This window comes from Pleurodeles waltl, chromosome 4_1 (assembly GCF_031143425.1).
Source record: "Pleurodeles waltl isolate 20211129_DDA chromosome 4_1, aPleWal1.hap1.20221129, whole genome shotgun sequence".
In the NCBI taxonomy this organism is placed as follows: Eukaryota; Metazoa; Chordata; class Amphibia; order Caudata; family Salamandridae; genus Pleurodeles; species Pleurodeles waltl.
This window is the reverse complement of record NC_090442.1, coordinates 624418053-624434554: the sequence shown is the minus strand read 5'-3', so window position 1 is coordinate 624434554 and position 16502 is coordinate 624418053. Positions and strand designations below refer to the sequence as shown.

The window sequence follows — 16502 nt, the reverse complement described above, 5'->3', positions numbered from 1 at the left end:
ATCCCACTTTAACCTGAAAAGAGGCAATCACAGGAGAATGCAGGACTGACAACACCTGGACTGTTGGAGGAATGGAATGGGGATTTCTCAAACCAGCAGGAGGTCTGGCTTCAACTGGGCAACCAGTTCCCTGATGCACAAACGAGTCAGTCGATAGGTCAGGATGGTGCTCTTCCATGGTGTCAAGATCTAGGAGTGGCCGATAAATTTGAGCATTCCTCATCACTCCATTGTGGCAATATCTGGGCGGACACACACACAACAATCTGGGAACCTCTCACAATGTTGTGCACCAAGTATGACATAAAACAGTCACAAAGTTAGGTTAATGAAAGTTGGCTGTCATGCTGTGTGAAGACACCTTACTCCCCACTCCATTCCTAACCAGACTATGGCACATAATCCCTATGACTATGGATGTATAGAGGACATGTAAACATACACATTCCATGTGTTCCACTATACGGATCATAAATACTGACAGCTGTAGTGACAAGTGTGGCGATGTCACCAGACACTCACTACATTTCATTATCCACAATGTGTGACCTAATGTATCAATTTGTGATGACTTGCAGGTAATTACGCAGTGTGAACCCAGGACCATCATATTCCAGACTGATATGGCATTCGCCTGTCCGGGATGCATTGGACAGCTGGAAGTAACCTCGTTCCGCCGGCGGAAGTCAACATGGCGGAAGGTGGTCTGAACCACTGGGCAACTCCTCATTGGTTAACACTGACATCCGTAGGAGACTGGGACCAATGACGATCACTGCGGGCGGTGACAGTCGATACTGCCATTTTGTATAGGCCAGCTCACTTGACTCCTGGCATTCGGGCAAGACAGACCTCCACTCTGTGTGCTACTGTGTCCTGTACCTTGGGGCAACAATGGCATGAGCTGCAGAGGATAGGTCCCCAGCCTTCACTACAGAGGAACTGGAGAAACTGGTGGAAGGGGTCCTACCCCTACATGAGCAGTTGTACGGTGCTCCAGGCAACAGGTCAGTACAACGTCCTTTGTCCCACATCAGGTGGAGTTTGACAATGTATGTGTGTGCACACGTGGACATGTCATGACTGATCAGGTGTTTTGTGTGCATGATATTTGTGGTATATTGGCAGTGTGCATGGTCCGTGTTTGTTGTGTGTCACTAAAGGTTTCAGCTGTATTGGTATTAATCACATCATGTCCCCTATTTTCGCAATGTTTCCCATGCAGGTCAGCGCCCACCAGAAAATTTGTTATGGAGAGCCATCGCCAAGGAAGTGTAGACCGTGTGGGTCCATAGCTGGCGGAGCACCCACTGCAAGAAGCAGTGGGAGGACCTGAGATGCTGGGCCCGGAAGACCGCAGAGGCCCAGCTGGGGACAGCCTCCCAATGTGGGAAGGGGGCCCATCGGAACTTGACTCCCCAATGGCCCACATATCATGTCACTGGTGGCCTACCCAGAGTTGGATAGGCGCTTGAAGGCAGCACAGCAGCCACAAGGGGATAAGTGTTGACTGTTAGGTGACTTCTGCATGGTTGTGTACTGTGACCCTCACTGGACTTGGGATTTACGTGGTCAGATGAGATTTAGGGAATGTACAGTCCTGGTTGTTACACCAATCATCTAGGAGTGTGACATGATAGCTATGTTGAGCCATGCAGGAAAAGAATTGGTGGTACTGTGACACACGTTCACCTGTATGTATGGGTCACTTAGGTATGCTATCATGTCACTGGCATCCTCCATCTCTGCATGTACTGTAGTAGTACAAAGTGATCATATTGACACTGTATTTGGGTAATGCCAGGCATATTTCCTGACCATTACAATTGCTTCAATTGCTACATCAATGGACCTCTGTACCACATGTACTCCGGACATTCCTGACATGTGGTTTGGTAAGTTCCTGGGCTGGATTGTTGGATCAGTCATTTAGCCAGTTGATAGGCATTTAGTGGCCTTCATTCAGGTGTATAGGCTGCAGGGTTGAGGTGATCGCTGATGAGTTTGTGTATCACTTGCATGACTTAATTGTAATTGATTGCAAAATGGTCTCTTGTTTACCCGGCAGGGGCTGAATTATGTATTGCTTGGATGTGAAGTGGATGTGTGCGTTATCACCATTTCCTTCCTTTCTGTTTCTCCCACCCTCCTTCTTTCTTCACCTCTGCCTATGTGTGCATTAGCATCACATGGCAAAGGAGGAAGGGCACCGGCGAGTGGGGATGCAGCAGCCCACAGGACCCAGGAGGCTGGCACCAGTAAAGCCGAGGAGACCAGTGGGATGGAGGGTGAGGGGAGCACCATGGGAGAGACTGGAGCAACCACCACATCTGATACAGATTCCTCCTTCGATGGTAGCTCCCTGGCAGTGGCGGACCCATCTGGGACCACCCCAGCACCGTCCTTGTCTGCCACTCCTGCTTACCAGCACTGCCCTCCCTGTAGCACCACACCCAGTTAGTTGCCTATGCCCGCTCACCCAGGAGGATGGGCATCACCTTCGCCGCAAGCACCTCTGCCCCTACCCCAGCCAGCCCTGCGGCCCTCAATGAGGAGGCTATTGACCTCCTGAGGTCCATCTCTGTGAGGCAGGCAACCATTGTGAATGCCATCCAGGGACTGGCATCCCAGATGCAGCAGTCCAATGTGTTCCTGGAAGGCATTCATGTTGCCTTGTCTGGACTCTCCCTACACCGGTCCGAAGCACATCTACAGAACAGCATACACCGACTACAACAGAAAAGGTGCGCAAAGACAGACATAGGCATCACATACATTCCCACAGGCATGCACATACACAACACACATCTGCATATACGACAGACACTTCCCCCTCAACATCCTCCCTTACAGTCACATCTCCACTCACACCTGCCAGACCAGCATCATCACACAGTGGTCCTGCTAGCATACCTGTTGTACCCTCAATCCCTACAACAGCAGACTCACAGACACACACCCCACACACCACATCTGCACTCACCACGACTACTGACTGTCACCTGCAGCCTATCCACCTTACTTTCACACACCACCACAACTTTCACTCACACATCTCACATTCCCCCTCCTTGCATCTCTCCCCCTCCTACCAATGAATGCACATGCACCCACTCACCCACCCGACATTCACCTGCCACACAACAGCATCCGTGTACAGCACAACACGTCAGATGAGCGCTCCCTCTACCTCCACTCCCAACCCTCAATCATGTGACTACCCTGTGTACTTCAGAGAGTTTTCCTTGCCACCCTTGAATTCTTCCCTACTTCTCTCCCACCCCATTTCCCAGTAAATGTCATGTTCCCCTGCCCCTCCCAAACCCTTCCACCTACCATTCCTCGGGTGCCCCCTCTGGTGTTTCCCCTGCACTATCACCAAGCAAAATATCCACCCCTCCCAGTGCCAAAGTCAACCCTCCCAAGCCCAAACCAAAACATGCCCCTTCCAAATCCAAGCCACCCCCAACACCCCAACACCCCCACACCCCTGAGGTGCCTGCCTGTCCCATTGATGCCCATATGACGTGGACGCCTATTTGCTGTCAGGAGTCAAGTTGGGGCCACGATATATGGAAAATATGTCCTGCATTTCTAGTCATTGTACTTCCCATTTGGCACATATTGTATATAGTTTATTTTTATACATTGCTGTGGTTGGCAAGTTGAGATGGCAAGTTGAGATGCTTGTCCTGGTTTCCTTCTACACAGTGGTGTGACATCTGTGTGAAACGGTGTGTGACGTCTGTGTATGGGTTGTGTCTTTGTTGTTGCTTGCGCTGGGTAGATGGGTTGTGCCACGGGTATGTTGTAATGTATCTGTCTGACTGCTTGCTTGTGGGATTTTATGGGGTGTAGTATGCATCCATGTGTATGGTGCTGTATGTGTGGATTTCCTTGTTTGTTGGTTTTACATGATGTGTCACCTGTGTCATTGTTTGAATGTGTGTTTACTGCTATTGTGTGTCATTGCTACATACAATTCATGGCATGTGTGTATGTTTGATGTTGCAAAACGTGCCTGTCTATGCTTGTGTTGAGGTGTTTGTGGTCTAGTTGTCATTGTGTGGTTATGGGGTGTGTTGGTGTGCATTGTGCTGTATGTTTGGCATGTATCTGCTTGGCTTTGTGTGTGTATTGGTTACCTGGCATTGACGTATTTTGTGTGTGCCTGTGTGGCCTTCGCTGTGCGAGGAATGTGTGTTATTGTTTGGGAGTGTATCACTGCCATTTCCTCCAATCTGTGCTAGGCGTACTTACGGTTGTTGTCTTTGTCATTGTCGGTAGCCCTGAAGGTGTATGGCGAGATACAATGCTGGGAAGACTAGCAGTTTGTTTGCCATGGCAGCTGCAGATGTGTCTCTGTGCCTGGAGGTAGGTGTCTCCTTTTGTACTTTCTGTTTCTGCCAGGTTTTTGTCGTGGCCGGCCCGCCCCAGATATCCTGGCGGTGTGGTGACTCGGAATATGGTGGATGGGGCATTGGCTTCTGCCAGCCTTTCACCGCCCGATGCTGCTCGTCGGCAGTGCTGGCAGTGAGTTTTCTGTGTTGCGTTGGGTTCACTGTCTTACTCGTGATATGGCAGTCTGCACTGATACCCTGGCAATGGTCAAAACACTACCACTGGCATGTCAGGTTACTGCCAAACTCGGAATGAGGGCCTTAGTCTTTTACTTCGAAACAGACCAATATGTGTAGAAAACATTGTAAGGTACCTTAAATTCTCTTTGAGTTCCAACTGATATCCTTTATTTAAATCAAGTTGAGAGAAGTCCTTTGCACCATTCAATTGTGTTATCATGTCAGTAATGTGAGGACCTGGATGTCGTTCTCTTTCGATTGCCTTGTTCATTTGACACAAATCCACACAGATGCGTACAGATCCTTCACTATCCTTTTTGGGTACTTCCACTACAGGAGAAACATATAGCACTGGACATGTAGAACGCTCAATGATATCATGTTTAAGTAATGATTCAAGTTCCTTTTCAACAGCTTCTTAAATATGTAATGCAATTCATCTTTGTCTCTGAGCAAAAGGACGGACGTCCTTATTAATATGCAATTGTACTTTCATAGTCTTAAGGTTTAGTAACCCATGAAACAACAAAGGGAACTAACTTACTATTTCGTGATGAGCATTCACGTTGTAGTTGACTGAGATCAGTCCCATATCAGCACCTGTGCTGAAACTGAGTAAACAGGCACTTTTGTCTTCTTGTGTTTCATCATCACTACAAATGAAGCTAGACTTGTCAATTAAGTTGATGCAGCGAATGTAAATATTTAAGTTTTCGTTGGCGTAAATCATGGCAATGGAGATATTTCTCCTCGGTCATCGATGCACACGTCGATAATGAAAGGCACTGAACAGCTGTTAACTTTCAGTGTGATCTTCGGACAATGTTTTAATGACTTTGATGCTTTTTCATGTTGACTTTTCTGTGACTGTTATTTTTCTTAACGTGCGGCCAGTCCAACATATGCATATTTTTCGGAGGTAAACTGGCCTTGTGGCCGTGGATCGAAAAGCACATCTGGAACATTCGGGGGCCACTTTGTCTTCTCGCCACGATGCACTTCCTTTTTCCTTCACCATGCAAACCATTACAAAATGGTTCTCCATCCCACAGCCTTAGCATATATGTCCAATGGCAGGACATTTACCTTCATGTGGAAATGAAGCACAACGTATTTTTCGATGGTGACATCACTTTGGTCCTCATTACGAGTCTGGCGGTCCTAGGTCCGCCAGACTCACAGTGGTGGTCGGACCGCAGCCAAAGTGTGGTCCCACCGCTTTGGTGATGGTCAGACCGCCACATTATGACCATGGTGAAAGCGCCACGATCAGACTGCTTGCATCGTCAGCTTCCCTACACAGGAGGGGCTTGCAGTGCCGGAAGTCCTATTCGGCCAGGGCAGCGCTGCATGCAGGCCACCCTGGGGATTAAGAGTCCCCTCACTTCCAGCTTTTGTATGGGGGAACCACCACGTTTCTCAGCTGTGGCAGCCATGAGTACTCGCTCCAGACTAGGAGTTTCTCCCATCATTTGTCGCTGAGTGAGTAACAGGTATCCATCAATAGCTCAGAGATGTATTGCTTCCTCATCATTAAATTAATTGAACTTACAGTGGTTGATGAGCATATCCAGTATCTTAACAATTTTGACTATTGTTTCACCAACTCTGTAATTCTCAGCTAAAAAATGTACCTTTCGGCATGGGACTGAACTTGAGATTCAAGGCTTCTTTAGTTTCAAGGTATGTAATGTCATCAGCTCACAGCATTTTCTTTAGGACTTCTTCTACACCCCCACCAGCAAGCTTTCTAAGATATTTTGCTATCTTTGTCTTCTAGTGCAGCAATGAACTCATCAAATATCTCTGTCCAAGCAGTCCATCTATCACCAATATTCTGCTTTTTGGGGGTACTGAATAGTGGTTTCAGGAGGGTGGCGGTATTATAACTATTTACAGGATTGGCTGACACTGAGAAGGAAGTGCTCTCTGATACTGTCTGCTGTCCACTAGGACCTGCTTCTTCCAGGCCACCTCTGTGGTCCTGTGATGTGCTGGCCTCTGGGTCATCTTGGACAGTCCTTGGAACTTTGACCTTTTTCTTGGTCTCCTTTGGAGTCCTTCACTTTTTTGGAGAGCTCTGGAGTTGTTCTGAGCTGTCACCTGACAGCTTTGGTGGTGTGCTGCTTCAGGTATGGACATCTGCATAAGCACAACCCTGGGCACTTCTCCTTGTGCCACTTCACCTGTGCTGTGGTATGATGACTCTTTTTAATCGGTTCTGGTAAGCAGCTGACTGTTTCTTTTAACTGAATTGCTTTGTTTTCAGGCATCCTTTGCAATTTTCAGGCTACTTATCCTCTATCTTGTCGCCAGTTCAGCACTTTCCACAGCCTGAGAACCTGCCAATGACTACGCCACACATTGAGCTGGGAGTTGCACATCTTTATTTATCTGTGTGTAACTGCAAATTAACATTCTAAACCTGCATTCACTTATGTCATAGTTCTACGGAGTCCATCAGGAGCAAAACGGGTTTGTCATTAATAACTCACATGACACTACAATCCATAGAGACTAGTACCCAGTCCACTGACAAATTGAAGATTTATGCTCTATCTTCAACACTATCCAGTTACAGCAAATATGTTTCGGCGTAAATAGGGCAGCCTTAAAATATTAGCATTTGGCTAATAGGGCCATAGTCCTCGTTCCATTGCCATGTTTTGATTGCCCAATGGGAAGGCTTTACACAACTTTTAAGCCCATGGAATTATTGGCAGATTGTTGACTGGGGACCATTGAGGAAGGCATGTCACCAAAATGCATTTGCTTCTGAGACAATTACTCACAATACAAAGGACATTAGCTGCAATACCCTGTGAGGGCCCCTTGACTTTCTGTTTAAAGGTATTGTACATGAGTCCACCCTCACGTGTACACAGACATTCTGGGGGTGATTCTGATTCTGGCGGGCGGCGGAGGCCGCCCGCCAGAATTCCGCCCCCATTATACCGCTCCGCGGTCAGAAGACCGCGGAGGGTATTATGAGTTTTTCCCTGGGCTGGCGGGCGGTCTCCAAAAGACCGCCCGCCAGCCCAGGGAAAAACTCCCTTCCCACGAGGATGCCGGCTCGTAATCGAGCCGGCGGAGTGGGAAGGTGCGACGGGTGCAGTGGCACCCGTCGCGTATTTCAGTGTCTGCAAGGCAGACACTGAAATACTTTGCGGGGCCCTCTTACGGGGGCCCCTGCCGTGCCCATGCCATTGACATGGGCACGGCAGGGGCCCCCAGGGGCCCCGCGACCCCCCCTACCGCCATCCTGTTCATGGCGGCTTTCCCGCCATGAACAGGATGGCGGTAGGGGGGGTCAGAATCCTCATGAAGGATTCCCCCGAGCAGCGGTAAGTCGGCGGGAGCCCGCCGACTTGCCGCTTCTGACCGCGGCTGAACCGCCGCGGTCAGAATGCTCGTGGGAGCACCGCCAGCCTGTTGGCGGTGCTCCCGTGGTCGGTGGCCCTGGCGGCCACCGGCCGCCAGGGTCAGAATGACCCCCTCTGTCTTAAAGGAGTTGGGCAGTGGCGGGGGAGAACTTTGAAACTATATGAATATAGGTATATATATATTACCTCATGGCTGTTGGGACTAGGTAGTTATCGTAGACCTAGTTTCTAAAGAAAAAACCTTTTTGTTTTGCTAATGACTTTGGTGCTGTTTGATGAATCTTCATGAAATTTTCAAAACTTATAATTAGCAAAGTTCAGCTTCTGGCTTGAAAGTTACTGGGTGATCTGTCAAGCAGGGGCCAAGAAAAAGGGGGGTCCTTAAACACATTTTCCCCATTCATTTTTCCATAGGACCTTAGACATGCCTACAGCCGGAACCACTGAACAGAATTACACCAAACTGACAGGAAGCTAAACTCTGTTCCACAGATCGCGCTTTTTGTGATTTGGGTCGAATCAGTTCAGTAGTTTTGGAGAAATTTAAGGCCCAAAAAAAGATATACAGGGACGCGGCTCCTCCGTGGATCCAACTGTCCCTGTACTGATATCTGATTGGCTGTCAACACTTCAGCAAGGAAGTGTTGGCAGCCATCTTGGTCCATCTTGAGTCCCATCTTGAGTCCCAGAAAAAAGACAAAAAGAAAAGGGGTCAGGGTAGGGTCACCCTGAACCCTTAGCCCTGGTGCTGGAGTCCCTGAGGGACCCTGAGGGACCCCGCTGGGGCTAAACAACATTTTTTTTTTTTTTTCAATTGGAAAAATCAACAGATGGATCCGTGTACTTTTCTGAGATAAAAATAAAATAAATGCAGTCTCCAGCACTTTTTAAATATTTGCCCTGGGATGGGCCAGGTCCCAGGGGCATCATAGTGGAGGGGGGTGCAAGGGGGCCCCCTCCTTTGGCTTTAATAAGCCCTGGGGACTGCCACCTCCCCAGGGCAAATGTCCAAATAAGAGCAGAGGGGCCACAGCCCCCTACAACCCAGGGGTTCACAACCCCAGGGCAAAAATGTTTTTAAGTAAGTGGGGAAGGCCCAATGGCCTTCATCACAGCCCCAAGGACCACCACCTCCCTGTGGCTATCAATTTAATTAATAAGGGGGTCTGTGGTTCCCCTGTGCCCCAGGGACCACCACCCCTTACAGCTTCATTTATTTCGAAATCTTCAAAAAAAGAAAGGGGGTCTCTATGGGAACCTCACACCCCCACCTCCTCAAGGCTAAGTCCCTGTTGGAGGGGGCCCTTGTGGAGCCACTGTTGGCCCTGGGGACCACCACACCCCGGACTAGCTCCTTCTATGTCCCACAGTGCCCACCCACTCAGACACTCACGCACCCCCTCACAGACCCACTAAGACCCTCATGCACTCACTCAGAGCCCCAGTCAGACCCTCACCCATCCACTCAGTTATGCATCCACTCACACACACACACACTCACAGACCCACTGACACCCTCATGCACCCACTAACAGACCCACGCACACACTGATGCACCCACTAAAACATTGATGAACACACTCACACCCAGACACATAATCTGACAGCCACTCTCAACCCCAGATACACCCTCTCACACATATCTTCACACCCAGAGAGGCCACAGACATCTCCCGCCAGGCATGGCCAGAGGGCAATGCGCAGCATGGCGTTGGGTGGTTAGGGAGGATGGCCGCAGGGTTCGGTTGCAGGCCAGGTCTTGCGGGCAACCTCTGCTGCACATGGGTGAAGGCCGCGCATGGTGTACGTTTTGGTGGGTATAGGTGTTAACCACCACCACGCACACACAAAGGCCATGAGTGGCAGTGATTGGATTAACGTACAGTAATGAAAATTACTATTAAAAAACATACAATTACTCTGAATAAAACAAATGTTACAGTGATGTTATAGTTGGCTCACATTTTAAACATACAAAACCTTAGCAATTTTCCAGTTATAGTTAATGCGCACCCTCGCTATGCAGTTTTTTCTCAAAAAAATTACAGCAAACAGTACATTGATATTATCAATGATGCTATCAAAGATGGCATGATTGGCATAATTTGAAGGTAATTAGCAGTGCATGGCGAGGGTGCAACTTACAGTTACCTTAAGGCATGAGTTATAGCTACTTGAGATAACTCTAACTATAACTGGCTAATTTCTAAGGCTTTGTAAAATGTGAGCCTAACTATAACGTCCCTGTAACCGTTGTTTTTTTCAGTGTGTGTGTGTGTGTCTATGTGTGTGTGTATATATATATATATATATATATATATATATATATATATATATATATATGTCGGACTTGGCCCTTTTAGCAGGGCCATCCCCAAAAAGTTTTCCCTCCTTCCTCCTATTTTTTTCTGACCTATTGGCTGTGATTTACATGTTGCAATAGTGAAATACTGATAAATTCGGTTTACACTATTGCAAGGCCTCTCTCCCCCATTGGTTAACATAGGAAGTGCCTTTAAATATCTCTTAAGTGCCATTTCCCATTGGGAGCAGACATAGAAATGGAGTTTGGGGGTCTCTGAACTCACAATTTAAAAATACATCTTTTTGGTAAAGTTGGTTTTTAGTTTGTCAGTTTGAAAATGCCACTTTTAAAAAGTGGGCATTTTCTTCATTAACCATTTTGTGCCTCTGTCTGGCTGCTGGATACGTTTGGGTCAGACTGACAGTAGAGCTGTTTGTGAATTCACTCTAGACAGTGGCAGAAAGGTAGCTGAGGTTTGTTTTATACAGATGAGTCTTCCTGAGCTAGAGTTTGAGGGAGGAGCTGAGCCCTACACTTAAAAATGGCTGTGCCTGCCCTCACACAATACAGTCCTCAACCCTCTAATGAGTGTCTGGAGCAGGGCAAGGAAGAGGCAGGGTCTTGTGCTCTACAAAGACTTTCCTTTTAAGTTTGCCTATATAAAAAGGCAGAAATGAGTAGTGGGCCTAAAACTCTAGACTTTCGGATTACTTCTGGATCAAGAGGAACCTCTACCAAGAAGAAGAGCTTGGTGCTTGAGGAGGACATGCCACTCTGTCTGTTGCTTTGCTCTGCTGGCCTGCTGCTTCTGCCTGAAGAGGGAAAGGACTGTACTTTGCTTTCTGAAAACCTGCTTGTGAAGTTTCTCTGATGGCTTGGACTGAGCTTGCCGCCTGTTCTGGCATCAGGTACATCAAAGACTTAATCTGCCAGTGCATGGGCTCTTCTGCTGAGAGTCCTGACTTGCTAAGTGGTGCCAAATCCAGTCCCTATGCCCATAAAATTGGTAGCTGGTAGCCTGCAAGGGAAAATCCACACAACACTGTGTGCGCATCAGTAAAATCGTGGGTGCCCCTGTCCCGTGGCTGAAAATTCGACACAGCGCCTGCCTCACGGCTGGAGAAACAACACAGCTCTTGTTCTCAACGCATAACCCTTCGCACAGTGTGTCAGCATTTTCCACGCATCAAACCTGGCTGTCAAAATCTTCAATGTTACCGCATGGACCTGAGGCTGCTTGTCCGGAAATCAACGCATCCCTTTCCTGCAAAGAATCGATGCAGAGCATCATGTGCAAGTAAGGAATCGATGCATTGTTTGCTTTTCCGACTCACACTCGCTCGTGCAGCTTTATTTTTGATGCATAGCAGGTACTTTGTGCTAAAACAACACATCCATTGATTTCACTGGATTAAGACTCTTTTTACTTTAAAAAAATAATACCTTTGCTTGTGTATGTAGCATTTTTTTGTTTTAGTCTTGTTTGATTTAGAAAAATGTTGGCTATTTTTTTAAACTGGTGTGGAGTCCTTTCGTGGTGTTTTCACTGTGTTACTGTCTGTGTTAGTACAAATACTTTACACATTGCCTCTGAGATAAGCCAGACTGCTTGGGCCAAGCAACCAAGGGGATAAGCAGGGGTTATCTGAGCTGTGTATCTCTTTTACCCTGACTAGAGTGAGGGTCCCTACTTGGACAGGGTGTAAGCTGACTGCCAAGTAGAGACCCCATTTCTAACTATATATATATATATATATATATATATATATATATATATATATATATATATATATAAAACAGGTCTGAATATGTCGGTGGATAATTAACATTACATAAGGGACATAAAATACATACTTTTGAAGAGCAATTGACTTAACTGAAAAATTTAAATACATATTATGAAGTATTAGTTTGGAATAATGAAAAACAAGTGTATAAAATAAATAAATCATTTCTAAATTTCTGATGGAGAAGAATACAATACAATACATTCATAACATAAAAGGAAGAGATGTGGAGTATAAAGGTATTACAACTGAATTCTTCTTCTTTTTTTTTTGTTATGGAGGACAAAAATATCTATATACCACACTCACATCATAAACATAGAGACTGATCAAATCAAGCTTCATTATCATTATATAAAAGGTACGTTTAATTTCATAGTACATTTTTTGAATGCCCATAATACTTTCTCAACCACACAAATTTGACAGATACAGTCACATAATTTCTCAAACATCAATAGGCACAGGCTATGGAGATGCTACTTTTAAATACACTACTTTTAGCCAACAGCATTCCCACCACAAGATAAAGCAGGAACAGAGTATTGAAATGTCCTTCGTTAAATATGCTTTTTGCATCCCAAAAAACTATATTCTAGAAATTTGGCAGGTAGAAAAAAATAAGAATACAAACATCCGCAAACATAGCATAAAGGTGTGAAACGATCTTTGTATGCCTCAATCTAACATGAAAAATTACACTTTGATTTGCTTCCTATGGAATACCCGAGATTAACTTACTATTAGAGCATAGAAAAAACATCGAAAGCAATGCACTTTCATTACACTGTGTTAAAACTAGTCAAATAATTCAAAACTGATTAGATTTGCTTTCTTAGAAGTATTACACTACAAATGACTTACATTTTCCTAGAAGAGTCAAAGAAGATTATTCTAATCTATGAATCTGTGACACTTTGGAGCATAAACATGCCATATAAATAAACATAAAGCTTACGACCAGGCCTGTGATGTAAATGCAAAGTGTTTTAATAAGAAACACGAAGCTCAGTTAAATGATTTGGAATGGATGAGCCTCACTGAGCCCAACTCATGGCACATTTTATGAATGAAAATCAGTTTCAGGCGTTAAAGAAACATACATTCTGGTCACATTCTAGATTAGCATGGTCAAGGTGTGCACAGAGATGTCAGTTACATTCTGTGTGGAATCCACTTTATAGAGAGGAAATGAGTGAAGTATAAGGGACGAAATCAATGCAACTTTTGTGAACACTCACATTTGTAATCCTTTAGGGTGAACGCACATTTACTGTGCACTTCCCTCATGTGCACCTCTAAATGTGTGTCCTGAAGACTCAAGCGCATTACAAGAATGATTTGGAAAGGGAAGTCTCCATAGGGAGAATGATGTTGTACCTCAAGAATAAAAGAAAAACATACATACATGTAAAATCTTACATTAACCTAATCAGCAGAGTTTCAGAGAAGCTGATATTCCTCATATAAACTTATCTGTGAATCTGGTGAAGCTTATTGGAATTAAGTACTTACCTGTGGATTCTTACATTGAGGAAGAGAGAATATAACAAAACGTATTTGGATTTTTGTGAAGAACTGACCAATGCTAAAAGTGTTTTCAATGGTTTCGCTTCTATTTCATATTTGAAAAGGCTTACACTAAATAAATAAGAATTGTATATTGGAATTGGTCAGCAAATATTCAAACGTATGACAATATTCAATTAGACAATCATACTGATAAATACAAAGATAGATAGATAGATAGATAGATAGATAGATAGATAGATAGATAGATAGATAGATAGACATACATATGGGTACATACACACATTCATGGAGTGAACACACATACACTCTTGTCATCTATCATGAAATGGTTTTAACCACTAACAAAGTGAAAGCAAAGTACAAATTCTTTCTTTTAAATTTGGGTTTATTCCTTGTATTGTGGTACCTCGCCTAACACCTCTAGTAGTATTTTTCTTAAATAGACTCATGTAGAAAGCACACATTTCTGAAATATATCAATGCATATTTGTTCACAAATGTGAATGCTTCACTTGCATTGCTTTAAGCAAATCAAAGCACTCTTTATTCAACTTCTACTGATCTGTAAGACTTCAGCTATTTTTTCTAGGTTCTCTAGCTGCCTCACCCACTGGAGCTGATCCCAGAGATGATCTTGGGGTATCCTCTTGACATCCACTGCATTACAGAAACTTCAGGAAATCATTATTAGGAAATGGTAATTGTCTGAGTTCTAAAAGCAGAGCAGGATTTCCAGAGTAAATGCAGCCAGCGTGGAAGCTAAACCAAAATCAAGGTTTCATTGGAGAGAAGCAGTTAAAGGGGGTAATTTCAACCCAGGTGGTACAGGACCGCCAGGGCTGAAATGACATAAGCACCGCCAACAGGCTGGCGGTGCTTCCAGGGTCATTACGACCACGGTGGAAGCGCTGCGGTCGCACCGCCGGGGCCGGCGGTTTCCCACCACAATGGCCCCGGCCGTAGTAATCCACCAGGGCAGCGTTGCTAGCAGTGCTGCCCAGGGGATTACGAGTCCCCCTACCGCCAACCTTTTCCTGGCGTTTTGAATCGCCAGGAAAAGGCTGGCGGTACGGGGAGTCGCGGGGCCCGTAGGGGCACCTGCACTGCCCATGCCACTGGCATGAGCAGTGCAGGGGCCCCCTGACAGGGCCCCATGCGGCTTTTCACTGTCTGCTCTGCAGACAGTGAAAAGAGCGATGGGTGCAACTGCACCCGTCGCACGGCCGCAACACCGCTGGCTCCATTTGGAGCCGGCTCCCATGTTGCGGCCCACATCCCCGCAGGGCCGGCGGGCGGAGCGGCCGCATTGGCGGCCACACGGCGGTTACAACCGCCGCCCGCCAATGTTGTAATGAGGGCCAGAGTGTCATTGCTCTGTTACCAACTTGCTTGCCATAAATCTTAAAGATATACTTGGAATGTGGCACACCATTAAGGATTTCTCTCATTGTGTATTCTTTTAGACATTTCAGAAGAATCTCAGTTGAAGTACCTCACTTAACTTTGCCAGCTGTGTCTACTTGCATGCCAAAATGTAACTGTAAATTACAGGTTTAGTCATGTGATCAGCTGTAATGCGTGTGGATGGGACTTTAAGAATGAAAGACTACTCAAATATTTCTAAAGTGAAACATAATCGAGAGCATAATTAATGCAAAACAAATAAAATGTTCTGTTCCACAGGTAGACACTATTTAATTCAAACATATATGCTGCCACATGAAACAAAAAATGGTTGGTTGTTACACACACAGGATCAGAACAGTGAAAAAAAACTTCACAACTGTATACCTGCTAGTGAAGCCCCAAACACTGAAGAATCTTTGCGAAAGCAAAACGTTTTATGATTTAAATTTTGTTTTGATTGTACTATAACTAAAACGAGGCTTTGGTTAAGACCCCATCTGTAAAAGGCACATGCCCCTCAAAATAACCTATTGCCTTTAAATCTCTCTTTTTTTCTTTCTTTTTTTGCAAAAGACCTGTGATGCAGTAAACTGTGAAAGTTGATGATGGCTCAGAAGAGAAATTTGCAAGGACTCCCAATCTGTTCAGCAGCTTGAATGTAGACACTGACGTACACTTGAGAGCTGCTGTCCATGATTCTTGTTGCCAGCTCCAATGTGACTTTATTATAACACATAAGATTATAAGTATAATCCTAACACTAGGATACAATTTCAAATAAGATAAAAAAGGATTATGTCAATCTTTACACTGCAAATTGTACCAATGGCCATTGTTTTTAATTAAACAAATGTTTCATGAATCTGATATAGAAGCTAATTTTGATAGGTAAATATGTCTTTCTCTGCGTCTTTTCCGAGGCAAGCAGTAGGCATTTGTTAAATTATGCAGACCTCTTGAAATACTGAAGACTCTTCAAATGCAGAAATATCTTATTTCTGCTTTTTCAATACGAGTGGTAATTGAAGATTTATTGTTTTTTACATTCTGAAAAATTGCCTATTACAGCCGCATCCACCACCCCCTTAAATTAAAAGCATGATGAGTTGTGTTTCATTTGTATCTCTGCTGTTCCTTAATGTTCTTTCCCCAAACGGCACATTTTCGTCAGTAAAATACTCCCAGCAAGAGTCACGGCATGTTAGCAATCTGTATTGTGTTAAATACTGGTTTCTTTTGATGGGGGATCATCAACATCTTTGGCAGGCTTTAAGGAAAGATCATCATTTTTATTACTGGTCAGAGGTTCCGTTTCTTTAATATCTGCCTTAGCGTCTTGATTCTTCTTTTCACCTTCAATTTTCCTTTCATTCTCCAACATTCTGTAGTTGATAGCATTCCCAATGAAGAGCCATATACTGGCAATAATTACAATGACTCCACATGCAAAGTACATGTACTTATAGTCACCTGTTATATCCACCATCCAACCTGAAAAGCAAGGAAT

At 45.0% G+C, this 16502-nt stretch overlaps 1 protein-coding gene across 13 annotated transcripts in view; it reads right to left on the bottom strand.

Annotated features, from left to right (window-relative positions):
- Window positions 1-12399: 12399 nt before the first annotated feature.
- The window catches only part of SLC16A7 (solute carrier family 16 member 7), a 475851-nt gene continuing 471748 nt past the window's right edge, over window positions 12400-16502 (bottom strand). For all 13 annotated transcript variants that reach the window (XM_069229066.1, XM_069229064.1, XM_069229065.1 and 10 more), the window contains one exon: window positions 12400-16486. In XM_069229066.1, the coding sequence (XP_069085167.1) occupies window positions 16215-16486 (272 nt within the window). In that variant the 3' untranslated portion in view covers window positions 12400-16214. The remainder of the gene's footprint in view (window positions 16487-16502) is intronic.